General features: G+C 45.7%; 2 protein-coding genes across 2 annotated transcripts; both read left to right on the top strand.

Moving 5' to 3' along the window:
- Positions 1 to 1,698: 1,698 nt before the first annotated feature.
- LOC131289441 (ATP-binding cassette subfamily C member 4) lies at positions 1,699 to 9,490 on the top strand. Its single transcript, XM_058318699.1, has 9 exons — positions 1,699 to 1,883; positions 3,777 to 3,908; positions 3,997 to 4,298; positions 4,999 to 5,390; positions 5,468 to 6,910; positions 6,992 to 7,634; positions 7,708 to 7,938; positions 8,036 to 8,729; positions 8,799 to 9,490. Exons 1-9 carry the CDS (start codon positions 1,699 to 1,701, stop codon positions 9,124 to 9,126), a joined length of 4,350 nt encoding a protein of 1,449 aa, XP_058174682.1. The 3' UTR covers positions 9,127 to 9,490.
- Positions 9,491 to 9,778: 288 nt separating this feature from the next.
- Positions 9,779 to 13,475, top strand: LOC131289444 (GPI ethanolamine phosphate transferase 1-like). Its single transcript, XM_058318706.1, has 14 exons — positions 9,779 to 9,906; positions 9,969 to 10,135; positions 10,206 to 10,563; positions 10,640 to 10,876; positions 10,949 to 11,096; positions 11,164 to 11,355; positions 11,429 to 11,669; positions 11,729 to 11,880; positions 11,946 to 12,127; positions 12,196 to 12,389; positions 12,462 to 12,652; positions 12,724 to 12,792; positions 12,856 to 13,047; positions 13,141 to 13,475. Exons 1-14 carry the CDS (start codon positions 9,779 to 9,781, stop codon positions 13,390 to 13,392), a joined length of 2,703 nt encoding a protein of 900 aa, XP_058174689.1. The 3' UTR covers positions 13,393 to 13,475.
- The last annotated feature ends 43 nt before the right edge of the window (positions 13,476 to 13,518 follow it).

Genomic DNA, 13,518 nt, shown 5'->3' on the forward strand with positions numbered 1-13,518 from the left:
CTATTCTCCGGTATTCGAATAAGCGCATTTGGCTGCGATTGCAAATTGTTAGCATAACACCGGCTTGCCATGCTGATGTTCTTATCTGCCATATATATGGCGTCTTAAGGTTAACACCGCTCTGTTCATTGCACCGCACGGTGTAATCATCTTGTACTTTATGTGACGTTGATCCCGAAGAACTTCTCCCAACATTTCCCTCAAATCCCCATTATTTGCATCTGGTCTATAAAGTATGTCCCTGAACTTAAAGAATACTGATCATAAAACCGTTGAATTCAATTTTGTCGGTAGTTCGACCGTTCTTCCATTACACAAGATTGCGCTGCGTTATCATTTAATGAATGTGGCCTGGGTTCATATAAAAACATAAAGAAAAATCAACATTCCCGCCCGTTGTAGTCTATCAAAACATGAACGTATAAAAAACGTATAGTAAGTGAAGTGTATAAAAGAAAAACCAAACCAACGGGCTTAGACCAATAGATTCCCTCACGGTGCCCGGATCTGCCCGTCATGCGAGTCCACGATGAATAAGCCATCATTCAACAGCACATTCCGTTGTCTAATCCGCTCCGATGCGTTACAGCGCTGTTTGGGGTGGAATCGGCTGTTTGTCAGCTGGTGGATGCTGGCCTCCACTCTTATCAGTGGCCAGAAACGATGGCGAACCGTGCAAGTTCGTGCCGGCGATAAAGAAGCGTGTGCCACTGTCACCAGTATAGTTTCTGTCCTTGGCGTGTGAAGAACTAGCTTCACGTCGTCCGACATCGTGACGGGAGCGACGTTTTAAAATCAGAAGAGTATCGGTATTGAAACGGCCGTCGTTGATGCCGGTGGTCAAGCCGGTTCGTATTCTGAAGGTATCAAGGAGACATTATTTGACACCATTAATTGACCCACACGGTTGAAACACGGTTAACCCAGAGCCTGCTATGTTGCTGTCGTTGGCGTGCTCGTTTGGACACTTTATTGCATCAATGACGAGAAGCTTTTCCAACCATCCATGGCTTTCATGTTTATCATTTTTCAGTGTCATTTAACGTTTTTTCGCCAATCAGCAAATCGTATATAACATTATCATCTTCCGGACGTGAGCGAGGCGAAGCATCACGTTGAGCTTTGCTTTACATCCGGTGGAACGCGAAATTGAAAAAAAGAAAACACACGGAAAACGGAACTAGAGGAAATTACTTTACTATCGATTGCATTTTCGTTTATGGTCACCGATATCGAAGGTGACAAAAAAAGTATCGGATTGTGAATGGATGGTTACCGGCATATTCCATAGGTTGCAATTAGCAGTTCCGGTGCCTCTTGTCCATGACAATGTGTGATTAATTGGATGTTCGGGTGTCTTTTTCTTGTGATCTTCAATTGGCAGGCTCATATTGCTCAAGAAGGGCAGACCACCGCTGATCCACCTTACGGCAAGGACATTCGTGAAGTGACCTTATAGTGTTTTTGTGTGTGATGCACGAGTAACCAACACACGTGTTGTGCGAAAAGCGATGACCGAAGCGTGACCCAAGAGTGAACCCGGTGAATGTGCCTTACGACGGTGCTGCTGTGTCTGGTGCATCAGTGTTTCAGCAGCAACCGCTCGCGCCAAACGACGGCCGGTGACGTGCGGGGACGCACGCCGGTACTCGAGTTAGTGTTCTATCGGCTGCCCCGTGTCCACGCACCGCAACGACGATGGACAGCTCCCGCAAGCCGGTAAAGCGGAACCCACGCAAGGGAGCATTCTGCCTGTCGCAGCTACTCTTCGGCTGGCTGCTTCCCTTGTTCTACCGTGGATCGCGCCGCGGTCTTGGCAAGGATGATCTGACAAAGTGCCTGAAGGCGGATCGGTCCGAGCAGCTTGGCGATCGGTTAGAGGAGTAAGTATTTGCAAGGGGAGATGGGTATTGCTTAACTTTTACCACAATCGAAACCATTAGGAATCAATTTCATTTATTAAAAAATTATATTTTTTATTATTCCAATTTATCAAATTTTTTCTCAGTCATATAACTCAATATTCTTAACTGAGCAACGAAAATAATTTTTACCATTTATGGGCCATTCTCGACACAGTCATAGTCCCAATCGTATGCTTGTTATTACTTCCTCGAATTGGAAATGCCTGGTTTTTTTTTTTGTTTTTAGATAAGAATAAAATAATCTAATACTTTCGTCACCACAAAACTGGTTTTATGTTGTTGTTCCTTTTCACTGCATTTTGAAGATTTCTTCCCTTCGTGGACGTGATTTTAATGAGTACATTATACATTTCACCCAGTACAGTTATCCACTTTACTGCTATGCTGAGTTTTGGCCCTGATAATGCAATGCGGATCGTTTTCTTACGGATAATATGGTTACTTTTACCGTTTCCCGAACATTTGCCGGCTTGGAGACTTATCAGCCAGAGATCCCACGTGCCTGTCCTGCCACGGTTTATCAATGAAGTTTAGTGTCATATTTCTTTCCTGACCTACGAAGCCAGCTAGCCGTGGACGATAAGCATTTGCGTCTGCTGTACGCACCAAAGTTGTACTGTCTGGAAACTGTACTTTGTTGTCCACTGTCACTAACCTGGGCTAAGATGTTTTTTGTGAGATTCACACACGAATCTTGTTTTTGAAGATTGTGTACTTAGAAGAAGGAAAAAAGACTCACTCGCCGGTTTCGAGATAAAAATATAATCCTAATGCCGTACACGCGCTGCTACCAAGTACGAGCCCCATGGACAAAAATTGTGCTTGAATCTTGCCTGTCCACAAAATACCTACCGCAGCCGGGCGATGTAAACGGCCCAAAAGAGGGAGGGGGAGGGGGGGGGGGAACATTTGGCTATCTTCTGGATGGGAAGGTGAATAAAAATAATAGGCCCGGTTTCCCGCCCGATCGCGAACCTGTCCACCGAAAGAAGCAAAGTGTTGACACCTCTTTTTTTTCTTATATCACGCCTGAAAACCTGTTTTAGTTGTTATTCAACTTTGAGTTTGATTCTTCTTTCATTACAATCATCTTTGTGGAAACAAAAAAATAAGCCGAGTGACAAACGAGCCGGTTGGATGGTAAATCTTTTAACATTTAACACATAGATTCTAGAACATTGATTGTACCCACGGTGTGTTAGTAAAATATATTTCTCGGGTTTGGTGCTAGTTGGAAGTAGTTTTTATCGCACCTAAGTTGGCCACCTAACCTTGACCAGGAATTAGAGGTGGAAATAATCAATCACAGCTACTTATGAGCCGGTGACGATCAGATGGTTTCGAGGGGAAAAAAGTGCTGTTGGTCAATACCCAATAGAACCCGTTTTTGGCCAACCGGAATAGAATCGGTGGGCACTACCTTATTCTTTAAAATATTGTACTTTCCTTCCGTTGCTAGGGCCTCTAAAGCGTTGACATTTTAATGTAATTTATGATGCTCGGACGGTAGTCGTTTTTGTTATTACTGTACTACTATCAATCCTGCCGTTATCTAACAGAGAACACATGTGCTACTTAAATTCTTGCCTCATCGGAAAACAAGCGTACCGATTGCGGTCAATGGTATATGTCGGGTGCATTGATACTTGTAGTTACATGCGTAAACCATTACACAGTCGTTGAATTATCAGTTTTCTTGCCGCCAATAAAGTTTCTTTGTGCATCACCGCATGGTTAATGATCATGCTTTCGATTGCTTTTTCTTTTTGCCGCTATCGATAGTGCCGTGTTGTGTGGTTCTCCTTTCTCCTTCTCACACACTTCTGTTTTTCCTTTTTCATTTCCCAACAGACAATGGGAACGGGAGCTATCGCAGGCTCGAATCGCTAACCGGAATCCCAAGCTCCGGAATGCCCTTTTCCGAACGTTCTACAAGCAGTGTCTGTTTGATGGATTTCTCATCTTCCTGTTCGTCCTTATCAAGTAAGTGCCAAGCAAGTCCTTCCAGAGTGCGAGTGCGTTTGCTAGTTAGTTCTGTTAATATTCCGTCTTCATTCATTCTTCGCCTTAGAACAATCCTGCCGGTCGTGTTGGCCCAGCTGCTGGTGCAGTTTCAGGAACCGACCAACTCCACACATGTTGCGGTGCCCAATTTTAATGACAGCTTCATCAGCACACTGCCACCGATGGCCATGCCGCTGATGATGGGACCGCAAACCACGCGCTCGCAGCTGGAAAATCTCGTGTTCGACGAGACCGCAATGATTAACAAACGCAGACGAAAGCGAAAAATCAGTGACGTGAATGGAGCATCCTCCAATGCTGCCGGAAACAGTCTCGATGGTGGTAAACCGGCCCCGAACCAGGAAGAAGGTAGGTTTAATTCTTCTTTATGATTACCGCTTTACTGAGGAATGTTTTACGTATGTTGATTCAGCAGCATTTCGAAGCCTCCCATCTTTCTTTAAATTTCAACAAAGTGGATGGAAGAAATATTTTCTTTAACGAGATAATAAATTATTGCGCTAGTGAATGACCGTTATTTGTTTTAAAAATACGAAATTTTTAATAAACAAAAATATAGATCCTTCGCAGAGACTAATTTTTCAGATCGTTAGAAAAGTTAAACTACTTAATTTGATTGGCATATCATCAGTTTTATAAAATGTATAGATTTACGGAAAGCAACAAAGTTGGAAGGACAAAAATTAAATCCAATAACCTGCAAACACACACAGGTTAAGTGTAACTTGGCTCTACGAGGCCCCATCGGCAAAGGACATTTTGATTAATCCAGTTTTGAGTTTTGCTTTCGCAAACAGAATAGAAGATGTACGCTTCCAAGAACCTTATCATTCTTTGAAGCAAGTATTCAATATAGCACGAAACTTTCGACCTTTTTAGTCGGTTTTGGGCGAATCATTCAATTCGTGCTTACCTACTTCCTGTTAACCTTATCAAGGCTTATGTCATGCTATTGATGGATTTTGTTTAAAAAACGAACACATCAACTAATCGTGATCGTGATTAATTAATCGTGTTGTTATAATTTTCCCCTTTCACTGTTTGTTAGTAGCTGATCCTACGACCGTGTTGCCTGATATTGGTTTGCCTCCGGTGGGCGATGAACTCTCGGCAGTGGCCGCCAACCAGACGCTGATCGACGATCTGTCCGACTTTCTGCATCATGCGTGGAACGACGCATTCTGGCTGTCTGGATTGTTGGTGCTATTGACGCTGTTCGGATGCTTCTGCAGCCATCACTCCGATCTGCGCGAGCGATTGATCGGTGCGCGGATGCGTATCGCCTGCTGCTCGGTGATCTACCGGAAAACGCTTCGCATGTCGAAGAAAGCCGCCGGACAAACGCCGGCTGGCTACATGATCAATCTGCTGTCGAACGATGTGAGCCGATTGGATTATGGCTTTATCTACGTGCACTATGTGTGGGTGCTGCCGTTCCAGGTGCGTTTGGCTTCTGGTGCACTCGAGAACCTAGCGTAGAAAGTGTTTTCTACTAATGAATGACATTATATTTGTAGGCTTGTTTCACCTGCTACCTAATCTGGCGTCGGGTGCAATGGGCCGCGATCGTCGGCGTGGTGGGTCTGCTGGTAAAAACCATCCCCGTACAGACCGGGCTCAGCCGGCTGAGCTCGATCATTCGGATGCGTGTGGCAAAGAAAACGGATCAGCGTGTCGGCATCATGAACGAGCTGATCCAGGGCATCCAGGTGATCAAGATGTACGCGTGGGAGAAACCATTCCACAAGGTCGTGTCGATCGCGCGCAAGAAGGAGGTACGCCAGATCCGGTGGGCCTCGTACATCCGAGGCATCTACCTCAGCACCATGGTGTTCACGGAGCGCTCGACGCTGTTCCTCGCGATAGCGTGCTGCGTGATCGAAGGTCGGGCCATCACCGCCGACATCGTGTTCCCAATGGCGCAGTTCTTTAACATTCTCCAGCTGACGGCAGCCATTTTCTACCCGCTGGCCGTATCACTCGGTGCCGAGGCGCTCGTTTCGATCGATCGCATCCAGGAATTCCTCGCGCTACAGGAACACGATCCACAGTCCGGCACGTCCGGGCTGAAGCGAAACCTTAACGAGTTGCACCAGTCAACCGAAGACCCGACTAGACCGGCACTCGAGTTGCAGAACGTGACGGCCAGCTGGGAGGAAACGACCGAGAAGACGCTAAAGGACATAAGCGTCTCGATTGGCGCCGGGAAACTGCTAGCCGTGATCGGGCCGGTTGGGGCGGGTAAGAGTTCCCTGCTGCAGCTTTTGTTGGGCGAGTTGCCTATCCAAAACGGGACGGCCACTATCAACGGGTATGTGTCGTACGGGTCACAGGAACCGTGGCTCTTCACCGGCACCGTGCGGAACAACATTCTCTTCGGGTTACCGTACGATCGGCAGCGTTATCAGGCGGTTGTGCGCCACTGCGCTCTCACGACCGATTTTCAGCAACTACCCGATGGCGATAAAACCGTCGTTGGCGAGCGGGGTACTTCGCTTTCCGGTGGCCAACGGGCTCGTGTAAGCCTGGCTCGGGCGGTATACAACAATGCATCAATCTATCTGTTAGATGATCCACTTAGTGCGGTCGACTCGCACGTCGGCAAGCATCTGTTCGATGAGGTGATCGGACCGCGAGGCTACCTTGCGCAAAAACAGAAAGCCACCCGAGTGCTGGTGACGCACCAGGTGCACTTCCTACAGGAAGCCGACTGGATCGTGATTATCGAGGGTGGTAAGATCGTTACGCAGGGAACCTACACTGAACTCGCCAACGGGAAGGTCGATTTCGGGAAGCTGCTCAACTGTGGCGGCAAGAGCCCTAGCGAGCAAGAGGAGGATATGCTTAGCTCGGAAATTCCCGAGGACGAGATTCCATTCATCGATGGTGTTACCCTCGATGGGTACAAGCTACTAAAAGGCAGCTCCATTTCACTGCGTGGAGCTACACCGAACTCGTGTGCGGTATGTGTGCAGGTTCAATGTTGCTCCCGCTTGCACATTGACTCATTGGTTTCATTTTCTTCTCCCTCTATTCTGCAGTCAAGCGTGGCGGAAAATCTTGGCCGACAAGTTGCCGAAGATCAGGCCGAGGGCAGCATATCGTGGCGAGTGTGGGCAACGTACTTCCTGTCCGGAGGAAACATTCTCATGCTGCTGTTCACTCTGTTCATGCTGCTGTTCTCGCAGGCCATTGTCAGTGGATCGGATTACTTTGTCACGTACTGGACGCGTGAAGAGGAGGAACGGCTGATAAACCCGGCCACCGTTCCCACATCCACCGTTGACTATCTGTACACTTATGGCGTGATCATAATCGGGGTGGTACTATTTACCATCTTCCGTGGGTACCTTTTCTTCAACATTTGCATGAAGGCGTCGAGGAATCTTCATGATCGCATGTTCGCCCGCATACTGACCGCCCCGATGCGTTTCTTCGACACGAATCCATCCGGGCGTATCCTGAATCGGTTCTCGAAGGATATGGGTGCGATTGACGAGCTGTTACCGAAGGCTATGATTGAAGCCATCCAGATCCTGCTGGTCATGTGCGGAATCCTGACGATGATCACGATTGTCAATCCACTGCTTCTGTTGCCCCTGCTCGGCGCGGTGTTGTTGTACGCGGTGGCACTGAAACTGTACCTCCGCCCGATACAGGATCTGAAGCGATTGGAAGGAATCAGTAAGTATTTCATTTAAAAATGGCCTTTGTGAATGGGGGACCTGTTCACATCTATCGTGCTCACTTTCCTCAGCTCGTAGTCCGGTGTTCTCGCACCTTTCGGCCACACTATCCGGGCTGTCCACCATTCGTTCGAGTAATGCGCAGGAAAAGATTCGAGAGGAATTTGATGATCTGCAGAACGTGCACTCGGCCGTCTGGCAGCTGACAATGGCCAGCAATGCGGCACTGGGGCTTTGGTTGGATTGCATCAGTACGGCGTTCGTGGGCTGCGTAACGTTTAGCTTCATCGTACTTCATCAAGGTAAGTATGCAATACAACGCACATGGTGTGTCCTTCTTACGCATTCTAAAATTCATTTACTCTAAATGACACTCAATTATGCGACACTCCATTACAGACACTTACAGCGCTAACGTCGGTTTGGCCATCTCACAGGCACTCATACTGACGGGCATGGTTCAGTACGGCATCCGACAGACGACGGAATCGATCCAACAGATGACGGCCGTCGAGCGCGTTGTTCAGTACACGGAAATCCCATCGGAGCAGGACCCTCCGAAGGTGCCACCAGGCGACTGGCCGTGGAAGGGTCAGATCCAGTTCCATAATATGTCGCTGAGCTACGAACAGGGCACGCCACCGGTGCTGAAGAACCTCGAGCTGGTCATTGAGCCGACGTGGAAGGTGGGAATCGTGGGGCGCACTGGTGCCGGCAAATCTTCCCTCATCGGCGCACTGTTCCGGCTTGCGCGGATCGATGGGCGCATCATGATCGACGGCATCGATACGGGAGTGATCTCGTTGGAAGCGCTACGTTCGAAAATCTCCATCATCCCACAGGATCCGGTGCTTTTCAGTGCCACGATCAGGTACAACTTGGATCCATTCAGTCTGTACGATGACGACATGCTGTGGCGCGCAATCAGTGAGGTAGAGCTGCGATCGTCAATCAGTGGCTTGGACTACATGGTGACGGAGGGAGGAACGAATTTCAGCGTAGGCCAACGGCAGCTTATCTGTCTGGCTCGGGCCATCCTACGTAACAACAAAATACTGGTGCTCGACGAAGCAACGGCAAACGTGGACCCACAGTAAGGATATTAAGGGGACATCCGATTTATATGTCATTTACTTATTCGTTCGTTTAATTACTTTTCCAGGACTGACGCACTTATACAGAAAACGATCCGGGAGAAATTCAAACACTGTACAGTGCTAACCGTCGCCCATCGGCTGCACACGGTCATGGACTCCGACCGTATATTGGTGATGGACGCTGGTGTCGCACGGGAGTTCGATACGCCACACAACCTGCTGCAGCAGGAAGACAGCATACTGAAGGATATGGTCGATGCGACGGGCCCATCCGAGTCGGAATCTCTGAAGCGTATCGCGGCGGAAACCTTTGCCCGTATGGATCCGAACCGCCATCTCATGAACGATATGCCGAATCCGTGGCGCTTCAGTAAAGAGACGACATCGCAGTGAATGCATTGAAGCGCATACCTCAATCGCATAGCACTATTGTGCAACGCAACTGCCTCTTTCACGGTGTGCCCCAAATCTAGGAACAACCAACAGCAATGTAACAACGAACAATCATTAACTGAAGCCATGCAGGGATTTTTTAAGGCCTTTTATAGATGTTCTCTGCTATTGTAAATGCTTTTGTAGTGTGTTTTTGATGTTTTGGTTTATCGTTTACGGTTAATTCTACTTACGTTATGGTACTTTACTTATAACCTGGAACAACGGAAAACTAAATGTACTTTAAAAACGCTAAGTATCGCGCTTCCGATTTAGGCATTGCCAAACGTTTACAGTGAATAAAGATCGATATTTTCTTAAGACTAACGCTCACGAAATGGTTTATAGTTATTTGTGATAAAAGCTCAAAGAAAACGAATTGTATTTCTTATCAGCACTAAAGAGTAGTTGGCCGCCCCTGACTTTTCCAAAAACGTATATCGACTTTTACTGGTAACACTGCATCGAGACAATGTCACCGCTTATTTTGTTGTGTTTTGAATATGTTTATTTTGATTTGAGAATACCCGGTTCATGGTCCATTTCCGCTTCCAAAATCATGTTTAGTATTATTGTTGTGCCCAAACGAATCTTTGCAGTTTAGAACTTGATCATGAATCTGCTCGTTGCCATAGTTATACACGTTTTATTTCTGCTCTCCATTTTCTACATACACTTTCGATCACCTATCCTCCAAGGATTACCGGACGGTGACGAACATAATGCACCCCCCGCCGATAGGTAAGATAAAAGTTTTATAGAATAGAACTGTTATGACAAACGTCCCCTTTTTTCTCAATTAGATTAGTATTGTTCGTATCAGATGGGTTGCGATTAGAATCGTTCCTCAAAGACGACCTTGAACGTACTCCCTTTCTTCGGAAGAAGCTTCTAAAAGAGGGTGTATTCGGAGTATCCAACACTCGTGTTCCTACCGAATCGCGTCCCGGTCATGTCGCTCTGCTGGGAGGTAGGACGTTTATCCTATTAGTCATAGCAACGGTTTTTAAATAGTCCTTTGCCGCGATGCATCTTGACAGGAGTTTACGAAGATCCCAGTGCAGTATTTAAGGGATGGAAAGAGAATCCGGTGGAATTCGATTCAGTACTTAATCGCTCCAGCGTAAGCTACTGCTGGGGAAGTCCAGATATCGTCAACATGTTTTCTCAAGGGGCAATCAAGGGACGCGTCCATACAGCGACCTACCACAGTGGACGCGAAATTTTCTCTCAAACAGCAAACACTTCTCTGCTGGACATATGGGTGTTCGATCGGGTTCAACAGTTTCTGGTCAGCGACGAAGCTCGAAAAGAGGTGTTAGGCCGGAAGAAGGTGATATTATTTCTACACCTTCTCGGTATGGACACTGCTGGACATGTATACAAACCTCATTCGAAGTAAGCGAATGTAGTGAGCCGGATGCGTTAATCATTGAACTGTATAGAGTTAATCAACCTCTTTTGCGCACTACAGATTATTTGCGAGAAATTTGATGATCGTGGACAGAGGCATCGAAGCGATCGTTCAACTCGTCGAACGGGCAACCGGAAATGATGGACGAACTGCGTTCATTTTTACCTCAGACCACGGTATGACTGATCAAGGATCGCACGGCTCGGGAGATCCGCTGGAAACCGAAACACCTTTCCTAGCATGGGGCGCTGGATTTTCCCATTGGAAAACAACTCACTCATTACAGCATGAACAACGGTAATCGATAATAGCAACAATAATAGGAATTGCTTATCTTAAAATTATGCATTACATTTCAATTGTCCACAGGGATGTTCTGGAACTGGATGGCAACCAAATTCCAATGCACCAGATTCAACAAGCCGACGCTGCTCCACTCATGTCAGCAGTACTGGGTATCAGTGTTCCGAAGAATAGCATCGGAAAGCTTCCCCGATCTATGCTAAATGTTTCCGAGGTAAGCTTAAAGCAAGGCATACATGTATGATGGCTTATAAATTTAACAATATTTTTCCAACGTGAAGGAATACGGGGCTTGGGCAATGCGGAACAACGCAGACCAACTACTGCAGCAATACTACCGTTGGCAAAAAGAGACGGAAGGGAAAATGCTACAATGGCTTACACTCCCTAAACAAAACAGTCTTAAACATGAGATCAATCATTTAATGGTAAAAAAAGAGACTGCGACAACCAGAAAGGATTATGTCGAAGTGGTAAGAGGAGATATTAATTACTTGCATAAACATTTGCACTGGTTCTGTAGACCTTATTTTATTTTTTTTTTAGCAAAACTTAACTGACACGCTCATGGATGTAACCATTGAAGCGATTCGGTACTTCCAAAGCTATTATAAGCCCCATCTGTTTCTCTCACTAACGTTGACAATGATGGGATGGTTGTTGATTCTTGCCAAAGAAACCTTTGTGGTATCCACCAACGATTCTTCAGCAGTCGAACGAACCAAAACGAGAACAATAACATGCGTGGCGCTTAGTTTTGCATCTATTGTACTGGTTTTTAACATTGGTAAGATAGTTGATTTTTTTTTAATTCGAGTTTTTCTCATGACTTTGTTTTACATGCAGCACAAAATACACCACTTCCGATAATAATATATTTCCTGGTCCCAATTGCGCTTTGGGGGTATATTGGAGCACAGTGGAGAGACTTTAAGACACTCTTCCATTGGAATGCTTTCGTAAACTATTTTAAATTTGTGTTCGCCGTTGAGGCATTGGTGAGTATATGAATTATTTGGGCAAGATCTAATCAAAATGTAATTTGATTAATTACAACTTCCAGGTGCTGGGTTTTCTGTACCGAATGGCACTTGTACCACTCCTGTTGTTTCACTGCGTGTTGTTGGTGAAATCGTTTTATCCCCAAAACCACATGGAATGGCGTTGGATTACCGTAAACGTATTTCTCGCTGCATTTCTCTTGATTCCCGTAGGAAACACATTCTTTGCCAACGTGTACTTTTTGTATGTTTTTATGTAGTGTAAAGCAAAATGTATCATTCTTAGAATTTTTTTATATTTTTCTTTTTCAGATATGCTTCAATTGCTATTTGGACCGTTGCAAATATTACGGTTTTAATGAAATCATCATCTCTGTTGCTGTTTAAATTGTTTACGCTGTTGATGCATTTGCTCCAGTCAGCTAACTTTTTGTTCATTCTATACTGCATTGATAAATCACATGCTGTGCCGCAGTTCAGCAGAACGATGTGTTGGGTGTTTTCCGGTAATACTCCGAAGATGCTCATGTATTCCATGAAAACCCCAAACTGAACCCATTACATCCTTTTTATTGCAGCTTTTGGAGTACTGTCACCATTTTTTTCTACTTCCAGTGTAACTGAACGGATGTTAGCAATTTTTAGTGGCCTGAGTGGTCCTTACATGATGCTTTCGCTTTCCTACGAACCCTTATTTTTATTCTGCTTTTGTTGTACTCTATATAATTGGTTTTATGTGGAGCAAAGCGAAGCCCAGCGTAGTAAGCAGGTAAGCGATTTTTTTCACGATTGTAGTAAATTTTATTTCTTTTAGAATATAATATTTCTTTTACTTTTCAGAGAGATTCATCGACCGCATCAGATTCAAAGCCGTGTGGAGTCGAGGATGTACGGCGTATTTTAGCATTTGTAAGTTTGAGCTGAAAAAAAACTAAAATAAACTGTATTTCATGACTTTTCTAACCCTTGCAGATGATATTCCTTCTGACATCATTTTACGGGACGGGAAATCTGGCATCGATTAGCTCCTTCGATCCAAACTCGGTACGATGCTTCGTAAGCACCTTCTCGCCGTTTACTATGATGGGCCTGATCGTGTTTAAATTGTTAATACCGGCACTTATGTTAGCTTGTGCGTTAAAAGCTATCAATGGGTTACATTCGGTGGGTGTTTTATTTTTGTACTACCATTACTACACCTTGTAAACTACTCAATCACGCTTAATGATGCAAATACTTTTTATCTACTCATTGCAGACACCGAAGGGAAGAACCTTCACGCTCATCCTAATTGTGTGCGATGGCATGTGTATGAACTTTTTCTTTCTCGTGCGTAACGAAGGTTCCTGGTTGGAAATTGGAACGTCCATCTCGCACTTTGTTATCCTCGAGTGTACGACGATCGTAGTGGTTGGACTGTACGAGCTGGCGCGGTTCTACTTGAAATGGACTTTCGGAAGGGGAAAACTTTGCTCGTATCGATCGAAACAGCCATCTCAAGTAGCATAAGCTTATCGTTTTAGCAAGGAGACGGCACTATCGTGCAACCATACTTACTTTTCCATTCTAGTTTTGCTCATATACTTCGGGGCATACCCCCCAGAAGGCATGCTAGATTCCTACCCTCCCTTATTC

This window comes from Anopheles ziemanni, chromosome 3 (assembly GCF_943734765.1).
Source record: "Anopheles ziemanni chromosome 3, idAnoZiCoDA_A2_x.2, whole genome shotgun sequence".
Classification (NCBI taxonomy): Eukaryota; Metazoa; Arthropoda; class Insecta; order Diptera; family Culicidae; genus Anopheles; species Anopheles ziemanni.